Below are 26,711 nucleotides of genomic sequence, written 5' to 3'. Positions count from 1 at the left end.
TCTCTGAGCAAAAAGCCTACGGAAAAGTTTCTGCCTCTAATTCAGAGCACGCCAGACAAACAGATCTTACTTTAAAACGGAGGACCACAGCTAACTGATTATTACATGGCAAAAATAATTATTTTCAACCAAATTATCTCAATACAGCACTGACTCATCATTTTTAAAACAAACCTTATTTAGTATATTAAGATAACATTCATAATATTTATATTTTAATTCTCCCACTTTAAAAAATTTAATTCCCAAAGGTATTCATTTTAAACAATCAGGAAAATTAAAAGAGGAAAATATTTCTTAAAGTAAAAATAATATGAATTTGCCTACTAATAAGCAATCTTAAATACCATACAGCTTATTTGTTTCTTGGTTTAATGGCTGTTCCTCACAGTAGATTCAGTAAGAAAAATAAAACTTAAAATGAAACCTAAAAAGGGGGGGCAAGGTTAATACAATTTACAATGTCTCAACTACCCAAAGTTGGTTACAACTGTTCTCCAAGGATAAGAACTGAAGCCTCCCAAAATGCAATTTTTTAGCAAGTAATCAAATTATAAGGCTTAAAAGTACACACAGTGCTTTCTCAGTTGCTTAAATAACACATTTTAGCCAAACTGTCCTCTATCACACAGATTCTGAAAGTAATCCTATTAAGCTAAAATCACCAAGATGTATAGTTTATGATTAATACATTCATCAAGGTTAATCGAAAAGAGACCATTTGCAGCATAAGAGTTGGGCATTTATTCTCATTAGTTTTTCAAATTTAACCAATGCTTAGTCTCCAGAGATTTCAAAGTGCCTTTAAAAATTGAGTTACTTCTTCAAAAACAAGTGGGGTAAAATAACAACAAATGAAGGTTAAAGAAAATAATCCCTGAAACTACTTTAGCATGGTTAAAGGTACCTGATAAAACAAAAAACAGTGCGAGGGGTGGGGGTGGGGGGGTCGATAATTCTGGTTACTTTAGGATAAAGTTATTAGCAATTTTCTAGAACTACATGAAAGTTCTCAACATTTTCAAATATTTTGCCTGGAAAAAGTTCTTACTAAGCACTTTGAAAATATACAGATTTGAGATTCAAAGGGATGAAAATAACTGATCTAGCTAAGCAAATGGCTCATAGGCAAGTTAAAAGCCTCTTGTTGAACATTATTTTTAAACTGGACAAGGTATTTCCAATTTAAAAATATAAATATAAGATTTCAGGATCAGCTCCAACATATAAGGTGCTTGGATATTGTCACTCATGTCCTTACAACAAAAAAAAACCTGAACAAACTGCCAATCAGCAACTTTTATTAGGCTTATCAGAGAACTGAGGACACAGGGCAAACTGAACTCTTGAAATCTGGAGAAACAGGCAAATACAGAGAGTCACATCCAAGATCAGCTTACCTGGAGCAGAAGATGCTGGAGTTAATACACTAGTAAGAAAACTTAAATCGTAATTTTGACAAAGGCTTGTGAGTAAGAACTCCTGGGGGCCCGATCTTAGGAGAGCCTCTATACTTTCATGGCTTTACCTCCAGGAACCTCACCAGGTTCTGACTGTGAAGATACAAGAACAATCTCCTCCCCTTTTGGGTAAGAGGAAGAGAAAAGTGACGATTTTGAAATACACCCATGGGAAAAAGTAACAGTTTTGAAATAAACCCAGAAGGTTCTCCATAGCAAAGGCCAACACTCCAAGGGAAAATATACCAGAGCCTTCTATACTGTCCTGGGAGAGGGGAAATTAGCCAACACAGACTTCTCTAGACTTGTTTCACCTAAAGGAAGCAGGGGTTGGGGGAAGGCTAAGAAATACTTCTGAAGGTTGCAGTCCAGGGCTCAGGCCCACCAAAAGACTAAGACTTGGTCCTAAGATTATAAAACACTTGCCCTTCCCCACACTCTACCACCACATCACCAAGGTTCCACAGTAATCCAGTAACAGTGGATTACAACGGAAAGAGTTGCAAGAAACAGACTCTACTTAAAAAGGACTTCTTAGGGAAACCCAAAGATAATGGGGGAGAAAATTTTAAAAATAAAGACACTAGAGGAAACAGAAGCCTCTGCCATCTACACCTACAACAAACATTAAACACAGCCTAGCTCCTAGCCAAATTAACATGAAACCTTATACTACAGGCCTATTTACCTCCATTTCTATTATCCAATATATCCTACCTGGCTTTTAAAAAACACTAAAAAGTATGCTAAAAGGCAAGGGAAAACAGAGTGTGAGGAGATTAAGCAAGCATCAGAACAAGACTCAGATATGGCACAGGTTTGGGGATTACCAGTGATAATTTCAGACAGGGAATTTAAAACAACTATGATTACTATGGTAAGCACTCTAATGGAAAAGGTAGACAACATGCAAGAACAGACAGGTAATGTAAGTATATACAACTCTAAGGAAGAATTAAAAGGAAATGCTAAAACTCAAAAACACCATAACAGGGCTTCCCTGGTGGCGCAGTGGTTGAGAGTCCGCCTGCTGATACAGGGAACACGGGTTCGTGCCCCGGTCCGGGAAGATCCCACATGCCGCGGAGCGGCTGGGCCCGTGAGCCATGGCCGCTGAGCCTGCGCGTCCGGAGCCTGTGCTCCGCAACGGGAGAGGCCACAACAGTGAGAGGCCCGCGTACTGCAAAACAAAACAAAACAAAAAAAAACACCATAACAAAAATGAATAATACCTTTAATGGGCTCATCAGTAGACTGGACATGGCCAAGGAAAGAATCAGTGAACTTAAAGATATGTCAAGAGAAACTTCCCAAACTAAAATGCAAACAGAAAAAAGAATTTTAAAAAGGAGAAAAGAATATCCAAGAACTATGGGACAATTACAAAAGGTGTCACTGGAATACCAGAAGAATAATGAGACAAAAGAGAAAAAATATTTGAAGGAATAATGGCTGAGAATCCTCCAAAATTAATGACAGACACCAAATCACACATCCAGGAAGCTCAGAGCACACCAAGCAAGATAAATACCCAAAAACTCTACACCTAAACATATCGTATTCCAACTACAGAAAACCAAACACAAAGAGAAAATCATGAAAGAAGCCAGAGGGGAAAAAAACACCTTACTTATAGAGAACAAGGATAAGAAGTACATTTGACTTCCTGTCAGAAGCCATGAAGTGAAATATTTAGTGTTGAAAGAAAAAAAAACACCAACCTAGAAGGTATTCAGTGAAATTATCCTTCAAAAGTGAAGGAGAAATAAAAACTTTCTCAGATAAACAAAAACTGAGGGAATTTGTCACCAGTAGACCTGCCTAGTAAAAACTGTTTTAAAAAGTTCTTCAGAGAAAGAAAATGACATAGGCCAGAAAGTCAGGTCTACACAAAGAAAGAAAGAGCATTGGAGAAGGAATAAATGAAGGTAAAATAAAATCTATTTTTCCTATTCTTAATAGATAACTGTTCTAAGTAATAACAGTAATAGCGTATTTGCTAATTATAGCAAATGGATAAGTAAAATGAAAGGTACCTGTACTATCTCAGAAGCAGAGTAGAGTTATCCGGTAGTGGACTTAGATGATAAGTTGTAAATATACACTGTAAACTCCAGAGCAACAACTAAAAACCCTTTTTAAAAGAAATATAATGGATATGCTAAGACAGGAGAGAAAACAGAATCATACAAAATGGTCAACTGAAATCAGGGAAGGAAGAAAAAGGGGACCTGTTATTGTTTAAAAAAAAGAAGTATAACAAATAGAAAAGTTACAAACATGGTTCATATTAATCCAAGTATATTGATACTCACTTTAAATGTGAATGGCCTAAATATACCAACTAAAAGAGATTGTCAGAGTAGATTTTAAAAACTCACATTAAATATAAAGATACATCTAGGTTCAAAGCAAAGGGATAAAGATATACCATGTTAATATTAATCAAAAGAAAGCTGGAATAGCTATATCAGTTTTAGACAAAGTAGACTTCAGAACGAGAAAAATCATCAGGGATAAAGAGGGGCATTAGAAAATGATACATTCTCCAAGAAGGCATAACAATCCTTAATATGTATGCACCACACAAGACAGCATCAAAATATACAAGAGGCTCCCTCTGGGCCTCGGTCCTCCACCCGCGTCTGCCAGAGCCTGTTGGTGTCCATTGACCAGAGTCTGTGAATTCAACGCTCCGAGCCCGTCTGGATGGCCCCGACTCCCAGCTGTCTATCCTTCGAAAACACTAAGAATAATGTCCCTGCATCAATTTTTACTAGAGCTAATCACGTGCCATGCCTGGAACAGGGATCGTACCCAGATTGCCCTTAGCCCCAATAACCATGAAGTCCACATCTATAAGAATGGGAGCCAGTGGGTGAAAGCTCATGAGTTCAAGGAGGACAACGGACACATCACAGGTATCGACTGGGCTCCCAAGAGTGACCGCATTGTCACTTGTAGGGCTGACCACAATGCCTACGTCTGGGGTCAGAAAGGTGGAGTTTGGAAGCCGACCCTGGTGATCCTGAGAATTAACTGCGCAGCTGCTTTTGTCAAGTGGTCCCCGCGAGAGAACAAATTTGCTGCGGGCAGCAGAGCACAACTCATTTCTGTTTGTTACTTCGAGTCAGAAAATGACTGGTGGGTAAGCAAGCACATAAAAAAACCCATTCGCTCCACGGTCGCCAGTACACCCTGGGGCAGCAAGATGCCTTTTGGTCAGCTGATGTCAGAGTTTGGTGGCAGTGGCACTGGCGGCTGGGTGAACGGGGTCAGCTTCTTTGCCAGCGGGAGCCGCCTGGCCTGGGTCAGCCATGACGGCACCGTGTCTGTTGTTGATGCCTCAAAAAGCGTGCAGGTCTCAACTCTGAAGACAGAGTTCCTGCCCCTCCTGAGTGTGTCGTTCGGCTCAGAGAACAGCGTTGTGGCTGCTGGCCATGACTGCTGCCCCATGCTCTTTAACTACGACGACCGTGGCTGCTTGACCTTCGTCTCCAAGCTAGACCTCCCGAAAGAGAGCATCCAGCGCAACATGTTGGCCATGGAGCACTTCCACAACACGGACAAGTGGGCCATGACCAAGGACCGAAACACAGCCCTGGAGACGCTGCACCAGAACAGCATCACTCAAGTGTCTATTTATGAGGTGGACAATCAAGATTGTCACAAATTTTGCACTACTGGCATTGACGGAGCCATGACCATTTGGGATTTCAAGACCTTAGAGTCTTCTATCCAGGACCTTTGGATAATGTGAAGCTGAGCGAGCCTCCCAGATCCAGCATGAGGACAGACAGGCTGCACCAAGCAACTCCACCATTCGCATGATGGGGAGGAGAGCTAGCCTCCAGGAAACACTGAAGACGCATAAGGCGCAAACCTTGTTCTGTGTTTTGTTTGAGTGTAATTGGTGAAAGTGTTGGTTTTTTAAAAGCAGCAGCGATTTGGGGTGTTTTTTTTTGTTTTTTTCTTTTGCTATTTCATTCCATTCTTGACCAAAGCTTCTCTTTAAGCAGTTTATTATGGAAAATTGTCACACTAACTTAAAGGAAGGGGTGGGGGAGGTATGTAAATTGTCTGTTAAAAAATTAAATAAAAATACTGAACAAAAAAACAAAACAAAATATATGAGGCAACAGACCTGCAAAGAGAAATAGACAAATCCACTATTACAGTCGGAGACTTCAACACCCCCTTTCAGTAGGCAAAAAAAAAGAAAGAGAATAAAGATAGGTGAATTGAATAGCACTATCAAGCAACTAAATCTACCTGCCATTTACATAATACTTCATCCAACAGCAGCAGAATACATGTTCTCAAGCTCACATGGAATATTCATCGAGATAGACCAAATTCTGTACCACAAAACACAAATCAGCAAATTTTAAAGAATAAAAATCATACAAAGTATTTTCTCACACCACAATGGAATTAAACTAGAAAACAATAACAAAAAGATAAACGGAAAAATCTCAAAATATTTAGCCATTAAACAACACATTTCTAAATAATACATAGGTCAAAGAGGAAATCTAAAGAGGACTTTTAAAATATTTTGAACTAAATGAAAATGAAAATACAAATCAAAATTTGTATGATGCAGCAAAAGCAGGGCTTAGAGAAAAGTTTATAGCACTGAATGCATATATTAGAAAAGAAAACAGACTTAAAATCAATAACCTAAGCTTCTACCTTAGGATATAAGGCAAAGAAGGACAACTTAAGACTAAAGCAAATAGATAAAAGGATAAAACAATAAAAACTATAGCAGTAATCAATGAAATTGAAAACAGGAACTCAGTAGTGAAAAAAATCAATGGGAACAAAAGATGGTTCTTTGCAAAGACTGATAAAATTGATAAACCTCTAGCCAGGATAACCAAGAAAAAAATGAGCGAAGACACAAATTATTAATATCAGAAATGAAAGAAGTATCATCATTACCAATCACGTGGACATTAAAAGGATAATAAATGAATATTATGAACAAATCTATGCCTACACATTTTATAACTTAGATAAGTGGACCAATTCCTTAAAAGATACAAACTATCAAAATTTACACAAGGAATAATAGATAATCTGAATAGGCCTTTATCTATGGAAGAAACTCAAACAATAATTAATAAACTTCCCAGAAAGAAAGTCCCATACATAGATGGTTTCACTGGTGAATTCTACGAAACATTTAAGGAAGAAATTCTCTACAATCTCTTCCAGAAAACAGAAGTAGAGAAACACTTCAAAGCTTACTCTATGAGGACACATTATGTATGGTATTACCAATACCAAAACTAGATAAAGACATTAAAGAAAGGCAAACTACATGAACACAGATGCAGAAATCCTCAACCAATATTATCAAATCAAATCGAGCAATGTATAAAAAGAAATACACATCTTGACTACATGGGATTTATCCCAGGTATGCAAGGCTGGTTCAACATCCTAAAATCAATTCATAATCAACAGATGAAAGTAAAAACACCACATGATCATACCAAGTGATACAGAAAAGCATTTGACAAAACCCAGTACCCATTTGTGATAAATACTCTTAGCAATCTAAGAATAGAGAGAACTTCCTCAACTTGATAAAGAACATCTACAAGAAACCTACAGTTAACATCGTATTTAATGGTAAGAAACTGCATGCCTTCCCACTAAGCTCAGGAACCAGACAAGAATGTCCTCTCTCACCATCTGTATTAAACATTGTACTGGAAGTCATAACTAATACAAGACAGGTAAAGGAATTAAAAGGTATACAGATTGGGAAAGAAGAAGTAAAACTATTTTGTTCGCAGATGACATGACTGATTATGAAGAAAATCCCAAAGAATTTACCCCCCCAAAAACACTGGAACTAATACGCAATTCTAGCAAGGTCACAGGATACAAAGCTAACATACAAAAGTCAATCACTTTCCTATATACCAGCAAAGAACAACTGGAATTTAAAAATTAAAAACAATACCATTTATATTATCACCAAAAGAAAAAAAGTACTTAGGTATAAAGCTAACAAAACAATTGTAAGATATGTATGTGAAAAACTAAATAACTTTGTTGAAAGAAATCAAAGAGAGAAAAATCAAATGGAGACATATTCTGTGGTCATTGATTAGAACACACAATATTGTTAAGATGTCAATTCTCAACTTGATCTACAGATTCAATGCGATCCCAATCCTAGCAAGCTATTTTGTGGATATCAACAAACTGATTTAAAAGATAAAATAGAAAGGCAAAAGACCTGGAATAGCCAACACAATACTGAAAAAGAACAACAAAATTGGAGGACTGACACTACCTGACTTTAAGACTTACTACAAAGCTACAGTAAATCAAGACAGTATGATATTGGTGAAGAATAGACACACAGATCAATGAAACAGAACACAGAACCCCAAACTAGACTCAATACAAACACAGCTGATCTTTGATAAAGAAGCGCAGGCAATCCAATGGAGAAAGAAATCCTTTCAACAAATGGTTGAAATAACCTAATCAAAAAATGGGCAAAGGACTTGACTAGACATTTCTCCAAAGACATACAAATAGCCAAGAGCACATGAAAAGATGTCCAACATCACTAATCATTAGTGTCATGCAAATCAAAACCACAAAATGATACCATTTTACATCAACTAGGATGGCTACAATAAAAAAAAATAAGGAAACAAGTGTTGGCGAGAATGTGGAGAAATTGGAACCTTTGTACAGTGCTGGCAAGAATGTAAAGTGCTGCAGTCACTGAGGAAAACAGTTTTGTGGTTCCTCAAAAAAATTAAACACAGAATTACCATATACCTAGCTAGTATTTCCACTTCTTGCCGTATACCCCAAAAGAACTGAAAACGGGGACTCAAACAAAACTTGACCACAAATGTTCACAGCAACACTATTCACGATAATCAAAAGATGAAAACAACCCAAATGTCCATCCACAGATAAATGGATAAACAAAATGTGATATGTCCATACAACAGAATATGACTCAGTCATAAAAAAAGGAATGAAGTAATGATACAGGCTACATGGATGAACCTCAAAAACATTACACTAAGTGAAAGAAGTCAAACTCAAATGGTCACAAATTGTATATGATTCTATTTATATGAAATATCCAGAATAGGTAAATCTATAGAAAAATCAGATTGGTGTTTGCCAGGGATAGAGAGAGGGAGAAACAAGGAGTGAGTACTTAATGGGTATGGGGTTTTCTTTTGGGGTGATAAAAGTGTTTTGGAACTTGACAGAGGTAGTGATTGTACAATATTGTGAATGTACTAAATGCTACTGAATTGTACACTTTAAAATGGTTGGTTTTACATTATGTGAATTTTACCTCAATTTTTTTTTAAAAAAGGTCACAACATTGTAAATCAACTATTCATCGATTAAAAAACAAAAAAAGAAGATGGGCCTATGAGGCTTACTTCCTGGCTCTACCACCTACTAACTTGTATGGCCTTCAGGAAATTAACCTATTATATTTGAGCATCAGTTTCCCTCATGTTAAAGGAAGGTAATTCTTTCTAACTTTTATAGTTGCTATGAGGATCTAAAGAGTAATGAAAATAAAGCACCTGGCATAGGACTTCCCTGGTGGCACAGTGGTTAAGAATCCGCCTGCCAATGCAGGGGGACACGCGTTCGATCCCTGGTCCGGGAAGATCCCACATGCCGTGGAGCAACTAAGCCCATGTGCCACAACTACTGAGCCTGCCCTCTAGAGCCCACGAGCCACAACTACCGAAGCCTGCACACCTAGAGCCTGTGCTCTGCAACAAGAAGCCACCGCAGTGAGAAGCCCGCACACCTCAATGAAGAGTAGCCCCCTGCTCACAGCAACAAAGGCCCAACGCAGCCAAAAACAAACAAATAAATAAATAATTTATATTTAAAAAAAAAAAAGCACCTAGCATAGCACAATGCCTGGAAGTTAAGAGGTACTTGAAACAGAGATTATTACTATTGCTTCTTAACTTAATTTCTCATTTATGGCCACTTGAATTATATTAGGAAGCTATCTCAAGTTTTTTTGTTTCCAAAAAATTTAACTCTTCATATTTGTGCGAATGTCCTTCTCTTGAACTCAAGTAATCTTTCATAGTCTCAGTGGAGACTGTTTTCTTCTCTGTATTCATTTTGGATGAAAAGAGAGCTATTCAGGCCAGTGATGGAACACAGTCAGGGTAAATAGATTGTATGTGTCTCTGTATGCCCAGTTCCTAGCAAAGTCCACTTCTCCGTTCTGACAGTTGATCATGAACGAGGTAACCAATATAAAATTTCCTACTTAGCCAGCCAAAAGATTTACCCAAGCCCAGCTCAAGGGAAAAGTAATTTTCAGTGGAAGTTCCACACTTTATTAATTCTATTCCTCAGACTCCAAGAGCACCAAGGGCAAAGAGACAAACAGAAACTGAGATTGTTGGTCCACTGAGGCCACTATGCTGTTTCCACTGTATTCTCCTAGTTAGGGCTGCTCAGCATTAGAAGTTAGCAAACTTTTTCTGTTTAGGAAGGGCCACAAAATAAACACTGTATTTTAGGCTTTGTATGTCATACGGTCTCTGTTGCAACTACTTAACTCTGTCATTTTAGCACAAAAGCATCCATAGAAAATACGTAAATGAACGAGTATGGCTATGTTCCATAAAATAAGTGGCAGGCCAGATTTGGCCCACAGGCACTCAATAGATTTTTCTTAAACAAATATTTGGTTGAATTTTACTTTGTAATACCATGCCTAGAACACAGTGCTTTAAGTACAGGAGGTAGAAAAAAATTTTAATTTGATTTTTTTAATTAAAATGCTTTAACACAGGAAACAAACCTTTAAATTAAGAAATAGTGGGCTTCACTGGTGGCACAGTGGTTAAGTTCTGCCTGCCAATGCAGGGGACACGAGTTCGAGTCCTGGTCCAGGAAGATCCCACACGCCATGGAGCAACTAAGCCTGTGCGTCACAACTACTGAGCCTGCACTCTAGAGCCCGTGAGCCACAACTACTGAGCCCATGAGCCACAACTACTGACGTCTGTGTGCCTAGAGCCTGTGCTCCGCAACGAGAAGCCACTGCAATGAGAAGCCCGCGTGCTGCAACAAAGAGTAGCCCCTGCTTGCTGCAACTAGAGAAAGCTCGTGCACAGCAACAAAGACCAAACACAGCCAAAAAAAAAATAAAATAAAAATAAATTAAAAAAAAAGAAATAGTAAAGCTCAAAAGCACGGCAGAATATGAACTATAGCTTCTAGTGGTATTTCATGGGTGGGTTACTTTTTATATAAAAATAGATCCCCACGTACTACTTTCCAGTTACTGATTTCAACAACTGATAAAGAGTTATGCTTAACTATTTAAAAGTGTCCACTATACGGGCATTTGTTGATCAGTTCTTTTTCTTATATTTCCAGTGAATATATATTTCAGGCTGTGTAGAAAAATGATTCACACTCATTTTTGGTTCCTGAAGTTTTAAAGTCACATTAAAGAACTAGTTAAAGCCCTTAAGCAGAGACATTTATCAAAGACTAATGAAATTACTCATCTTAAGAAGATGTAGAAAGAATGTTCTCTCTCTCTCTCTCTTTTTTTAATATTTATTAATTTATTTATTTGACTGCTCCAGGTCTTAGTTGTGGTGTGCAGGCACCTAGTTCCCGGATCAGGGATTGAACCCCGGGCCCCCTGCATTGGGAGCAGAGTCTTAACCACGGGACCACCAGGGAAGTCCCAAGAATGTTCTCTTAAAGAAGGAAATAATTATGTTTTATGATTGGCAGAAAAGGGGACTTTAAAGTCCATCTAGTGCTCCAGCCAACTCGTCCTCTAGACTGGGGGGCTGTGGAGTGGGGGGGGGGACTGAGTCACTATAAGAAGGACAAATGAGGTAAAGTCTTCTATGTAGACAATGCATGCAGAGCTAGTAGTGGGGCTAGTTCTAATTTGACCATTCCCTTATCTCATTTACTAAAAAACAAACAAACAAAAAAATCCAGATTAGGACGATGAGGATAAAGGCAACCAGGAAGCCTGCAAAAGCCCCAGATTCTTCTGGTTCCCTGAAGAAGTCAGACTCAACTGGAAATTGACACCTGAGCCATTGTTTCTTTTACTGATAACAAGACAACAGAAACATGGGTAGTTTTTCCTATATCAACAGACTAGCAGAATTGGAAATACAAAATATTATAGTACAAAGAAGTATGATTTTGGTGAGACTTTTGTCGTGTTCCAGAGACTGTTCTACAGTCAACTGGATCAGAAACAAAAACCCGGTCAAGAGAGGAAACCACACAGAAGTAATGGTTCTACATGAGTGCCTCTGTAAGAAGAGGCAGATGTTTTCCCCCATTAATGATTCCTACTATCTTTGTTCCTGACCTGAAGTCCAGTTTAATATTGATATCTCATTAATCTTCATAACCTGCAGTAAATTCACATAATTTCAGACAGTGCAATTACTTAAAAAGATTATGATAAAATAATCAATTAATACTGAAATACTTCCAGCTTCTTACAATCTTTATGAAAAACCCCAAGCCTCGCTATAATCTTCTTCAAACGCTAGGAATTTTGCACACAAAAGCAAGAAACCACATCTTATTTTTATTTAAATAAGGAGGAATAAAATGACAAAGTAAATAATATCCCATATATTCTGTTTCTCATTGTTAACATCTTTTTTAAGTTTTAAAAACTCTAATAACATGTAAAACCTAAAACTAAAAATTAAAGAAAAACATCTGTTTTATTTAATGTGGGCAACAACCTGAAAAAATAAGTTTATTTTGGTCTAGTAGAAAATAACTGTATGGTTTTAGATGGCAACTATAAATAATCTGTTAAATTGATAACGGTTCATTGACTTTTCCTCAAGCATCTTCTCAAAATAGTTTGATTAAAAAAAAGTAACCAAATCATCATTCAGCTTTTTGGTGAAAAAATAAAATTAATCTGAAAAAGAAAAATGGAATCATTAATCCAAAATGCATATTGCTTGCTAAAAATGAAGGCTTATAACAAAAGACAAATTTGTGAATATTAAATAATAACAAACATCCAAAGAATGCCTTTTAGTAGGGGAAAATATGGGTATTCCTACCTAGAAAATATTTAATCAAATCTACTCTTCCTACAACTCTCAAAAGAGAAAAATGACACAATCCAGATCTTCTCTATCTACTCTCTCCTTACCCTCTTGCAATTTGGCATTAATGTATCATTTGACTTAAAGAAGTCATTAATAAATGGCATTCTTAAATGAAATGGATTTTCTCACCCCTCAATCCTTATCATTATGGATCTTTTTTATGGATTTTTAACACTATTGGTGAATACCATTTAAAAAAAAATCTTTCTTCCTTGCTTTCAAGAGGTCTACTCCCTCTCCTTTCAGTATGATCATTTTAAACACGTCTTTCACTCTGCTCTGTACTCCCTCTTGGAAGGTTCATATCATTTCACACTTCCATCTCAGGTTCAAGGTAGCCATTTCTGGAGTCAGATCAAAGCCTGGTTTCGCCACTTATCAGCTGCATAATCTTGGCCCGGTTACATAGCCTCTCTCTGACTCAGTTTCCTCATATGTAAAATAAGGATGAGAGTGAGGATTGTGGGGATTAAATGTAAAACATCAAACAGAGTGCCTATCTACCATATATGGTAGATGCTCAATATATGGTATTTACTAATATCAGGTTTGGTATTCTGTTGACATTTTATTCTTTATTATGAAAGCCAAACTCATTATCTCTCCCTCCAAACTTATACACCCTTTACAAGTTTCCCAGTCAGATAAATGACACCAATGCTTTTCCAGTTTACCACAAATCCTTGGGATCATCTTTAATCCCTCCACAGGGACCCACCACTGTGCAAAAGCTCTCTACAGTGTCCTTCCTTTTTGGTTCTGTAATTTAAGTCAAGTTTATCATTTATTCAATACTTACAGCTGTACCCCAGTACTGGATTGTTCACAGCTTTGTATAACTAGCTATTCAAGAGCATTCGTTACCTACTACTTCAAAACAAACAAACACTTCTCATAAGTCAACCCCAGCCATAGGAAAGGAACTACATGAATCAGCACTTCCTAGCTCAGCACTGTCCTAGGCTCAATTAGCATCAGTCTCCAACCTCTCTCTATCCTCTCTCTTGCCTCAAGTTCTAATCGCATCTCCCTATTTCAACTCCATTCCATTCTCCCTACTTTGTTGTGAGGATGACCTTTTTGGGTTTCTGGGAAGAAAAGTATACTGTAAAACATGCCTCCCCTCTCACAGGCACTTCAAAGCAGACACGTAAAGAAAAAGAAGATCAGCAATGCATATTTACAGGGCAAAGGTCCAAGCCAGAACTTCTTCCAAGTGCGAGTAATCATAAAGCTCCATAAAGAGTTTAATAGTCACTGCTAAGAGTGTTCATATACATGCCAATATGTATATATAACAATAAACAGAAGTTGTCAAAAAGAAAGTACAGTTACATTTTTCTTTTTTAATTGGGCAGCATTTATTTCAGTAAATTAAGGAGTATGATCTTTGGTCTGGAATAGCCCAACATCATATTATGTTCACAAAAGACAAGATATATCTGTTTATAAACATGACCTCTAAATTTCTTGCAACAGGACACAGATTAAAACAGTGACTTTCTTTCATACTTGTTCAAATACACCATATGCTAGGAATTATTTAGTTATATATACAATCATAGCCAACATTCTCAGAAACAGATCAAATTTATGCATGTGATCACATACCTGTGTAAGTAATCACAAGAGACCTGATTTATACATTTTTATAAGCATTTTATTAAAAATTTAAAAGGTATGCAAAATATATGGGCATGATCACTTTACACATAATAAGCACAAAAGGGAGGATTATATCCATTTTTGACTATGAGATTTCATAGTTATCCATTCGTTTGAACCTAACGGGTAAATCTTATCAGAAGCATCAAATTCTCTATTTTTGGACAGTGGGGTAAAGATCTGAAGGTCTGATTCTAGCTGAAAAAAGGGTATACTGTAAGAAGTCTAATGACTAACCAGTTGCAAATTCTAGAAAGAATTTTATATTACTCTGAGTTAGGTACTAATTTATGCTTCAAATTTTCCATCCAGTGCTATCTTTTTAGGTACATGAAAGGAAAAAGCAACGATACTCAGACAGGTGGTCTGTAGGGCCCTCATTTAGTGAAGGGCAGTAAAAAAGAGGTATTTTTTTAGATGCAATCCCATTTGCAGCAATCTCACAGGTTATTTTTTATCTATTCTTCTATCTATTCAGACAGACCATAAGACATATAAGGGCAAGAAAACTATGGTTTATTCATCCTTGTAACTCAAAATGCCTTGCACATGGCCACTAAGAATCAGAGTTCATGTTTAGAGTCGGTTTCCCAAGAGCAGAGATGCCTGTTCTCGTCCACTTTCACTCTGAGCCCATCTTGCTGGCACTAATAGTGTGTATTATGAGAATGAGGTACAGTTAACAAGCATGTTTTAACAAATGAGTAAACCAGATATATGGAAAGATAAAAACAATATATGCAACTAATAAACTTTATTTGTACATAAAAGGCAGGAGAGCTTAGATAAGGTTATGCATATGGCTGATTCTCTTTGTTGTGCAACGGAAACTAACACAGTATCGTGAAGCAATTATACTCCAATAAAGATCTATTAAAAAATTTTTTTAATTAAAAAAAAGAAAGTATAGGGGAAAAGGTCACGGGAAGAAGTGTGACAACGACTGAGAGAAAATACTGTTGGAAGATTTGTCATTATATATCAGAAATCCCTGGGTTTTAAAATTCAAGGATTAAGACTAAGAACTGAAGCTTCCATTTGCTATGTTGTATCAATAGAGCCATAGTACAAAAAGGAGTATTATGTTCATTAAAGAGTCAAATTTAATTTGGACACTAACAACCTATTTCCCCTGAGTAGTATCTACCCAAGAATTTTACTTTTTTAAAGCTTCCTAAATTTATTTTAACTCAAGGCACCTCCTTAAAAGCACAGCACTTCACTAGAGAGCTTTCTATTTGTTTAATTTCAAACTGCAGTGATATTTCTTAATTAGGAATTTAAGGTGCTAAATTTATTTTGATTACATTTAATTTATTACTTTAAATTCTTAGTCATCCTGAATCAACAGCCAACAGTATTCAAACCATTTTTTTAGGATTTACTGGCAGAGATCTTCAGATAACTATTATCAACATAAAATAACTCAAACACCCAATTTCAAGAATAATAGAAAATTCTTTGAATTAAAGAGATTTGTGATGTAAAACCCAAAATACATCAACTGTCATGAAGCCTTAAATTCAAAATGTAAGTAATATTTTGTACAATGGGAAAGAAAAAGCAAACATAAAAATTATATCATCTTTGTGTGTGTGTGTATATACACACACACACATACATATATTATGACAGATTGACAGATTTGAGAGTTTAAATTAAATGGCTTAGGCTAAATTGCTAAGCTCATCTCAGATATAAATTATATCATTATAAAATATCCCAAAAATCTTTAAACCTTGGTCTTAACAAATTATACACAAAATAGTATGAGGCCAGATACTAATATTCAAACTAGGTATACCATAATAGAAAAATATTTAACCTAATGTTTGAAATTGTTACAGCTTCAACACTTGCCATCTTAACGGTAGTCTCTGAGTAAAACATGCTCAACACTGAGCAACACCTATGGAAACTTGAAATAATCTCCCTGAATAACTGGTGATTATTAATCATAGTCAAATAATCTATATATATAAGATTCATTTCAAGGCTGTTCAAGGGTGATCAACCACAGCTAACAGTCATAATCATACACTATTACCCCAAGCCCTATTTCATAACCAAACACCTATACACTACCCTTCAAAATCTGGATTCTGACCCAATAAGCAGTCTAAGTTATTGGGTCTACAAGAAAAATATTGACATGAAACTCCTCCTTGCTCTTAAGTACTTGAACATAAATTAAATCTGTCACTACTTTGATTTCTTCTCTACCATCTTTTCTCTCTCCCCATTAGGCAGCTTTTCACCTACACATAGGTCAGTTGAAAAAAAGAGCACATGACTGTAAAGAACTAACTACTTAATCATGATAAAGCTTACCCAAAGAAGTCTCTTTTTTCAGGGTTCCCATATTAATTCTCCTTTATTAAGCATCATCACCATCATAGCCAGTTTTAATTATATGCCCACATGCACAGAACACTACATTAGTTTCAAAACAGTTAAACATATATATTTTCTTTTTAAAAATTATGTACTTGCCTTGTGTCTGCATTTAAGTACAACTCCATAGGCTCCTATAATAAAAAAAGAAGTAAACAATTAGGGGCACGTATACAAATTACAGCTCTTGGAGACTGTAGAATCAAAGTTCTATTATATTTACATTGGTTATCAATATATGGTATAATAATGATTCCTAAAATGATAATATTCTGCAGTGATAATGCAATGAGCCATATACAAAGAGAGCATGAATATTTATTATACATTTTTTATAAACCAAGAGTATAAGCAACCCATTTCCCCAACAAGTGCATATTCTTAAATGCTTCTCTTTTTAAAGAAAATTTCACTTTTCTTTTTTAAACTTAAGTTTAAAAATTTCTAGAGACAAGATTTGGACATAACAACTTTAAGAGTAAATTAAAATCACCTCAAAAGATTCTAGAGAACTCAAACTTTAAGAGTTAATGGTTTCACAAAGGTAGGCTCAAGCATGGAGCCTACCAAATATGTTCGCTGTCCTAGGAGACATTTAAATTCTCTTCTAAGATACTGGAATGTTTTCCCTGACTGGCAAAATAGTACAGGCCTCACCTCAGCATTCCAATCAATAACTAGTAGGAGTTGCTACATTTTTGCCATAAATATTAAAATCAAAGGCACCAGCAGAGGGGTCCAAGGATCTCTGGCCATTTATAGCCAAGCACTCCCACTTTCTTTGATATATTTCAAATGAGATACATCACTAGCTTTTGGGTTACTTATACTATTAACTAGCCAGTAAGCTGCTTCCTTAGAGGCAAAACACAGAGTTGACAGCAAGGAAATTGAGGCAAAAGTTATAATGTGAAAATATCTAATTAGGAGAATCAAAATATAATATATGATAACTGAAGTTTGTAGAAATGATTGACATTTACAGACAGGCAAAGCCCGTGTTCATCTCTGAGAAGAGGACTTCAGGGAGATGACATTAGGAAATGTGTCTCCAACAGAGCCTGGAGAGCCAGAATAAGTCTCCCTCACCCGGTAGAGATGGATGAATCTTATTATCACAGTTAGGATGAAGCCAGCCATTACAGCCATCCAACTCAACTCCACAATCACCAGGCAATCATCTAATCCTCATTTAACTGCCCATGCTAGTTTTTCTGTGGGGTAAAAATGCACTGCTTAGGCTGCAGGGACGTAGAGCTTGCTTGACAGTTTTTAATTACCTTAATATATATGTATTTCATAGTCAGAAAAGCATCTGAGGTAGTTTACAAAGAAAAAAAAACATATAGCAATGATGGTTCTGACTACAATTTAAAACTGACATATTCTGATTTATATAACAGTCTGGTAGTTTTAGTTAATCTAAGCCGATCCCTGAGAAGATTATCACCTATGGGTATACTATGAAAAACAAGGCTATGATCCAGCAAATCTTAGGCCCAGAATCTGGAACATTCCAATCCTGTTACACCCAAGGAGCTGACCTTCTCCATCAAGTAGCTTTACGGCATGTCTCTATAATACTTTTGAAAAAACAAAAATAATAAAGAAAGCAGGTATTATAAAATTAATAGTAGATAACACATTGAAAATGAATTTTATCTACATAATTAATATCAATGAAAAACAGGAAAAGGAGTTGACTGGTGAAGGAAGAAGGATCCATTCTTTTTATATGGTTTCAAACTTCAGACCCTGAAGCAAACACGCAATGATTAGACAATATTTTAATTGTTTCCATTTATTTGAAAAGGATTTAACAACTTAATATTAAAATCCAGAACAACTATCCTGTCGACATAGGTAAATTTTAAAACTTCTTTTGAAATTCAAAATATACTTGAAAATTCTGAAATATCAAGTTTTTGTAATATTTGCTTTAAAGATATAGATGCTAAGAAACCATAATTATAAATCACTTATATCGTGTTAACAGAATCATTTATCAAAATCTCCATAAAGTTATCTTTAAGTCAAGAGCAAAAATTACTAACAAGGGGCTTCCCTGGTGGCGCAGTGGTTGGGAGTCCGCCTGCCGACGCAGGGGACATGGGTTCGTGCCCCGGTCCGGGAGGATCCCACGTGCCACGGAGCGGTTGGGCCCGTGAGCCATGGCCGCTGAGCCTGCGCGTCCGGAGCCTGTGCTCCGCAACAGGAGAGGCCACAACAGTGAGAGGCCCGCATACGGGGAAAAAAAAACAAAAACAAGACCAAATGGTGTGGTTCAGAATTTATAAAATGTGGTTTGTTATTCTCAAAGACAAATAGAAGTTATTTATTCATTTATTTATCATGTATTAAGGAAAATTTGACATACAAATTTTAAGTTAGTCAAAATAAGCCTAGCTGACATAAAAAGTAAATGTAACCAAAAAAATGTAGACTAAAGAAATCATGATTGCTAATGAAAAGAATGAAATGAAGGCAGCCTTAAGAAATCTGATTTCTTAAACTTTAAAGGATTTTTATGTTATTAACGTTCAATTGGAGAATAAGACCCAAATAGTTTAAGAGTAATTTTACTTTTAATATTTTACTCTTAGGCACATATGTGAATTGATAAAGGTTAAGTTAACAGAATCTGAATTAATAACTTTTTTGGTGGTAGGTATAATTGTACATTGCTCAAAAACTCAAGGAATGCTAAACTTACCTTCACCTACAACCCCAAGGATCTCAAATTTATTCATCACATTACCAATGTTAGGAATCTTCATGAAGACAAACTCCTCTTTTGATGCAAGCCACAGAACATGGCATCAAAAAAGAACTTCTAAGAAAGTTGTACAGTAAGTAGAACAAAAAATGTCCAAAGGAAGAAATTCTCACAGGTTGGCAGGAACTTTCACATATTTGTCCTAATGTGAAGTATTAAATGATTCCCTGAAAGAACAAACACAATTAAAAGTCATAAGTTTTATTTCTCAGTACTCTAATAAACTAACCAATCTTTTTGTACAGTTCTTTTAAAACCACATTAATGTTTCATATACTACTACTACTACTACTGCTACTGCTACTGCTACTGCTGCTAATAATAGGAGGGAAGAACCCAAAATGAAACACAAATGAAAAAATGTACCTAACTATATTTGAAATGAATAACATAACTACACTGAAGGAGGCTGGGGGAAAAGAATTAACCCCAGGTAACTTCTGAAAGCAGTATTTTAACTACATACTCTCCTTGAACTAAAGACAAAAAGAAATATAAACAAATATTATACTCAGTTATTTGTTTTTACACAGAGATATGAAACTTTTTCATGTATATTCTAGGATTGAGCAAATAAGTAAATACACTGTGGACAATGTGGGTTTGGTCTCATTCTCATAAAAGGAAGTTACAAAGATGACAAGGGGGAAAGCTTGGAAATAAGAGTTAACCATATAGGGTCAGTTCTTAATATAGACAGATGTAGAAATAGATATAAATGTGTATGTAAATATACATACACACATACATTCTTCCAAAAGGTAAAACATGAATCTAACCATAGGCAGCAACAGACAAGCCCGAACTAAGGGACATTCTACTCAATAACAGACCTGTATTCTTTAAAAACGTCTACATCATGAAAGACAAGGAACAACTGAGTAACTGTTCCAGAAAAGAAGATTAAGAGTCATGATAACTAAATATAATGCATGATCCTGGATTGGATCCTAGACAAGAAAAAAAATTTTTTGCTATAAAGGGTAACTGATAAAATTTAAATGTCTACAGATTAGATAGTAATATTGTAACAATGATAATTTTTTTGGTTTTGACAATAGTAAGGTGGTTACATAAAACAATGCTCTTGTTTTAAGAAATGACAAGATGGATGAAGGTGTTCAAAAGGTACAAACTTCTAGTAATAAAATGAACAAGTCCTAGGGATGCAATGTACAGCATGGTGACTATAGTTAATAATACTGTATTGTATATTTGAAAGTTGCTAAGAGAATAAATCTTAAAAGTTCTCATCACAAGAAAAAAATATGTTCCTATGTGTGGTGATGGATGTCAACTAGACTTACTGTGGTGATCATTTTGCAGTACATACAAATATCAAATCATTATGTTGTACACTTGACACCAATGTTATATGTCAATTATATTTTGATAAAATAAATAAATAAGGCATAGCCCAGATCTCTAGAATAAGAGAGTCTAATAAAAAGCTTAACCAGAAAAAAAAGAGGAAGAACACCAAAGTTTTTAGAGATAAAGCTTGCAACTTAAACCGTTCAGAAAAAAATATGTACAGTGTATGGAGGAAGAGAAAGAGAGAGAGAGAATGATAAAGCAAATACGGTAAAATATTAACATTTGGGGAATAAGGGTCAAGGGTCTAGGAAACAGGAAATCCTTTATACCATCTTTGCAACTTTAAATCTGAAATTATTTCAAAATAAGTTCTTTTGTTTCAAAAAAACCTGTCTTTAAGAAGAACAGCTGTATCAATATATAATATTGGTTTAAAAGGAAGAAATAAATCTAAACCAGTAAAGAAATTTTTTTTGCTGCCTATGAAATTTGAAACTTTTAAAATATATGAGTACCCCATGTGGTGTAAAGTACTGACACGGAAAAGTGTGCCGTTCTGTACACTAATAGTAGGAATGTAAACTTTCTAAAGAGTAAAATGTCCATAATTAAATGCTTTTTAAAAGTTCATATCTTGATAAAAGTATGACAAAAACCTACAATATCATTCTTAAATGTAGAATTTTTAGATAGTCCCTTTAAAAATTAAGAACGTGAGAAGAAGTCCTACTATTAATACTTATTAACATTACCATTAAACATTTTCCTAGTGGGTTCCAGACAGCTCAGTAAAATAAGAAAAAATAAATGAATAAACTATGTAGGACTGGAAAGAGGAAAAGGTAATAGAATTTACAGATATTATTGTCTACATAGACAATTCAAAGGAATCTACAAATTATTAGAATTATAAGTGTTAACAAGGTAGCTAAATATAAGCTCAATATACAAATATCAACTGTATTTGTAAACATCAATATGAAACAGAAAATGTAATTTTTAAAAATCATCTTTACAATAACAAAAACGGCACTTAGGATTTAACATAAAAGACACTCAAGACCTCTATTCATATATATATATATATATATATATATACACACACACATATACACACATAACATATATAGATCACACATATATATGTGTGTGCGTGTGTGTGTATATATATATATGTAAACTTTATTCAAAGGCATTAAAGACGCATATCAATGAAGTTATCCCAATTTTAAGGCTAGAAAATTCAATACTATAAGAATATCAATTGTCTCCATATTAATCTATACAGTCAATGCAATTCCAATCAGAATCCCAAGAGGGTTTTCTGAGGAATTACAATAATCTGATTCTAAAATATATATGGAAGAGCAGAATTCCAAGTACAGCCAACAACCTCCCGAATAAGAAAAACAAGAAGGCTCAGCTTTGAGGGGAGGATCCGGCAAGATACTCTCTACCAAATATACTGAGGGTTAGAATTGAGCTATAGGACTTCCCTGGTGGTGCAGTGGTTAAGAATCTGCCTGCCAATGCAGAGGATTCAAGCCCTGGTCCAGGAAGATCCCACGTGCTGCGGATCACCTAAGCCCGTGCGCCACAACTACTGAAGCCCGGGCACCTAGAGTCTGTGCTCCTCAACAAGAGAAGCCACCGCAATGAGAAGCCTGCGCACTGCAACGAAGAGTAGCCCCCGCTCTCCGCAACTAGAGAAAGCCCGTGCACAGCAACAAAGACCCAACGCAGCCAAAAATTAATTAATTAATTTTAAAAAAAGAATTGAGCTATAAAAATTAAAACAGGGTGGTCTTGGCACAGAGATAGACAAAATTAGCCAGTGGAACTTATATGAGAGCTCAGAAGTAGACCGTACGCCAAAATCCCTATAGCTCCAAACCCACCTCCATGTCACTTCTCTGCTCAAAACCCTCCAGGGGCCTCCCATATCATTAAGAGTGAAAGTCAAAGTCCACATAAGCCACCAGGTCTTAACCTCCTCTCTCCTCTGATGTCATCTCTGACTCTTCTCTCCCTTGGCTTGCTCCACTCCAGCCACACTGACCTCCTTCCAGCTCAATATATAACAAAGTCACAGTTGTCCCTAATGCTAAATATTTGTCACTCTAATATTTACTTTAGGTCAGATTCTTATTGTCTGATTTTTCATTCAATATTTACCAAAAAATGTTTTTGAAAAAAGGCAAGAGAAAGCAGACACTATACTTATTGTAGAAAACAACTTTAATTCAATGGAATCACAAATTTTTAAAGGATGACTGTGACATCTAGAGAAAATAATGTCACAATTTCAAAAGAAATAAACATTTATTCTATTCATTCATTTATTAAACAAAAAATTACTCACTGCCTAACATGATTCAAAGAATGGGTAAATAAGACACACGAGACAGTGGTGAACAAGATAGGCAAGGTCCTTGCCCTCATGGAGCTTCACATGTTACTGAGGGAGGAAAAAACCACAAGATTATTATCATATAGTGATACATGTTATGAAGGGAGAAAAAACGAGTGATTACCCAGACAGACAGCCCCCTCTCTAAAAAGGTGACATTTGAGGTGAAATATCAATAACAAGAACGAGCCAGCCATATGAAGATCTAAGTCAGTCACATTCCAGGTAAAAGATGCTCAGAGTGTTTCTGAGAATAAATCATTCTTTCATTTTCTACGGCTGATTTGGAAGAACACCCAGGAAACATTTAAATATTCTACTCTCTGTCCATAATGGTATGGCTAATTTCAAAGGAAACTAGAGATAAATATTAAATTATTCCTACTAAGAGACTCAGCACCCCCAAAAGTTCTGTATGTAAGTATATATATAAAGAACATTTGGTCCCACCTATTCTCTATGGAAATCAAAACCGACTAATGCAAACTGGGAATCAGAATTTAAATGTGTGAGTAAATATATAACATAGGTGTCAAGAACAGTCTTTTAACTACCAGTATTCATACTGAGGAAAAAAATTTATGCCAAACTGGATTTAACTACCATTTTATATGAATAACGCTGATTAATTTTTTTTTTTTTTTTTGCGGTACACGGGCCTCTCACTGTTGTGGCCTCTCCCGTTGCGGAGCACAGGCTCCGGACGCGCAGGCTCAGCGGCCATGGCTCACGGACCCAGCCGCTCCGCGGCATATGGGATCTTCCCGGACCAGGGCACGAACCCGTGTCCCCTGCATCGGCAGGCGGACTCTCAACCCCTGCGCCACCAGGGAAGCCCCTGATTAATTTTTTTAAGGCAGAAAAACTCAGACACTTCAGCTTCAAGTAACTAAATGACTTGGATGAAATGTCCCTTTGAGGACAAATACAAATGCTGGAGGTAATACTTTTAAAGAACAGCCTAAAAAGCCCCAAAGACTTAACAAGATTATGAAGAATTACCTGGCTGAAATCAAGGCAAAAGAATAGAACCCAGAGAGGTAATCCAAATCACCCAAAACAGTTTTAGCTCACAGACACTTGAAGGAAGATACAGAAAAAATGGGAGAAAAACAGACTTGCTCTTGAAACCTTTATAAATCCAGGGGCAAAAAGGTCAAAGGCAAAAGTGTTTCAGGGGCTTCCCTGGTGGTGCAGTGGTTTAGAGTCCGCCTGCCGATGCAGGGGACATGGGTTTGTGCCCCGGTCTGGGAAGATCCCACATGCCGCGGAGCGGCTACGCCCGTGAGCCATGGCCGCTGAGCCTGCGCGTCCGGAGCCTGCGCTCCGCAACGGGAGATGCCACAACAGTGAGAGGCCCGCGTAACGCAAAAAAAAAAAAAAAAAAAAAAAAAGGGTTTCAAAAAAAATGGTACAGATGAACCGTTTTGCAAGGCAGAAATGGAGACACAGATGTAGAGAACAAACGTATGGACACCAAGGAAGGAAAGCGGGGGGGATGAATTGGGAGATTGGGATTGAGATATATACACTAATATGTATAAAATAGATAAGTAATAAGAACCTGCTGTATATAAATAAATAAATAATTTTTTAAAAAGCGTTTCAAAAGAAGGAAGTACGATAAGCACCACTCACTTGGAGCTGAAACCCCAAAGAGCTATACTCCTTGGTAAAGGAAACCAGAAAAAAAATCAGTCCCAGGACAGACTTGAATTACAGCTTTATGTCACCTGAGTGACCTAAATAAACCTCTAAGTGTACCCTGGATTGAGGTGGTCCCACATTCAGATTGTTAGTACACAGTTGTCTGGTTGAAAGGGGTGGCGGCAGGCAGTGGGGGCAGGAGTCTGCAGGAAGGTAACATGAACCTAGGCATCACAACATTGTTACAGATAATTTCTTGTTTACATCGTGCAGTACATAATCAAAGATAACCAGATACACAAAGTAATAAGATACCATTAACAAGAACTAACAGAAATGACCAAAACAGAAAATGACCCAGAAAGACTTACAATATCAGAATTATCAGAAATAGCCTATAAGACCACTATAGGGTTGAATTAATAAAAGCCCAAGGGTTGAACATTTTGACAGAACTGGAAGGTCCAAAAGGCAGAAGAACGAATTGGAAAAATAAATTATAATTCCAGAACTGGAAAATAGAATACCACCAAGGGAACTCAACAGACAGTATAAAGAGAAAAAGTATCATGATACATAAGATTTTAAACATTTTTAAAACTTGAGCAAATGAAAATATAAAGTATAGCAAAGAACTGCAGAATATCATTTTTTCCCCAAGCACACACATAACATTTACAAAAACTAATAAAGTGCTAGGCCATAATGCAGTTCAAAGCAAATTACAAGGATTTTAATCCAAGGATGATCTCTCTCCAAAATGCAAGTATGCAAGAAATTAGTCACAAAAGAAATAACTAGGAAATATTCATGTTTAGAAATTAATACATTCTTAAAATAATCCATAACTCAGTCAAAGAAGAAACCATAACAAACATTTAGAAGTAACAAAGATAGGGACTTCCCTGGTGGGGCACTGGTTAGGAATCCACCTGCCAATGTAGGGGACACAGGTGCGAGCCCTGGTCTGGGAAGATCCCACATGCTGCAGAGCAACTAAGCCCATGCGCCACAACTACTGAGGCTGCGCTCTAGAGCCTGCGAGCCACAACTACTGAGCCCACGTGCCACAACCACTGAAGCCCGTGCACCTAGAGCCCGTGCTCCACAACGAGAAGCCACCGCAAGGAGAAGCCCACCCACCACAACGAACAGTAGCCCCTACTCACCACAACTAGAGAAATCCTGCGTGCAGCAACGAAGACCCAACGCAGCCAAAAATAAATAAATTTATTTTAAAAAAATTAGAAAATAAAAATTAAAAAAATACAAATTCATGGGAAGAAGCTAAAACAATGCTTAGGGAGGGAATTGAAAGCCTCATACATGCGTATATCACAAAATATAAAAAAATAAACTAAGCATCTATCTCGAGAGGTTTTAAATAAAAGAACAGCAAACTAAATCCAAAGAAAGTATAAAGAAAGAAATAATTAAGAGCAGAAATTCATGAAATAGAAAACACACAGAAATAAAGAGGTCAAAAGAGCTGGATCTTGGAAATCAACTTTGGAACTAATCAAGGACAAAAGAGAACTCAGCCCAGTCAACACACGGGATTCTAGCTTTATGCTATCCTGAGCAGAGAACCCAGCCACACCGTGCCAGACTTCTGACCTAGAGAGCTGTGAGCTAATATATGGGTGCTGTTTTAAGCCACTAAGCTTGTGGTAATTCATCACAAACGACAGAAAACTAATAAAACAGTATTATTTCATTTATATACAGTTTTAAAACAGGCAAAGTTGAATTACAAACTATATTGTCTAGGCATATATATATATATATATATGCATATATAAGTGGTAAATCTATTAAAAAAATCTATTAAATCTATTATAAAATCTATTAAAAATCTATTAAATCTATTAAAA

General features: G+C 36.3%; 2 protein-coding genes across 2 annotated transcripts in view; one reads left to right on the top strand and one right to left on the bottom strand.

Moving 5' to 3' along the window:
* The window catches only part of CDKL5 (cyclin dependent kinase like 5), a gene marked incomplete at its 3' end in the record, with an annotated part of 182,957 nt that overhangs the window by 106,396 nt on the left and 49,850 nt on the right, over positions 1 to 26,711 (bottom strand). Inside the window, exons 2-3 of the mRNA XM_082864224.1 lie at positions 19,401 to 19,630; positions 16,787 to 16,821 (exon numbers count right to left, since the gene is read on the bottom strand). Of these exons, the coding sequence (XP_082720350.1) occupies positions 16,787 to 16,821; positions 19,401 to 19,464 (99 nt within the window). The 5' untranslated portion in view covers positions 19,465 to 19,630. The remainder of the gene's footprint in view (positions 1 to 16,786; positions 16,822 to 19,400; positions 19,631 to 26,711) is intronic.
* On the top strand, positions 4,256 to 5,922 carry LOC309978809 (actin-related protein 2/3 complex subunit 1A-like; the record flags this gene model as incomplete). The annotated part of the gene is given in 2 exon segments (XM_082865451.1): positions 4,256 to 4,276; positions 4,279 to 5,922. Coding segments are annotated over 2 exon segments (963 nt in total). The 3' UTR covers positions 5,221 to 5,922.

This window comes from Leucopleurus acutus (genome assembly GCF_964270905.1).
Source record: "Leucopleurus acutus genome assembly, chromosome: X".
Lineage (NCBI taxonomy): Eukaryota > Metazoa > Chordata > Mammalia > Artiodactyla > Delphinidae > Leucopleurus > Leucopleurus acutus.
The sequence above is the reverse complement of the archived record's forward strand: the minus strand, read 5'-3'. Positions and strand labels throughout refer to the sequence as shown.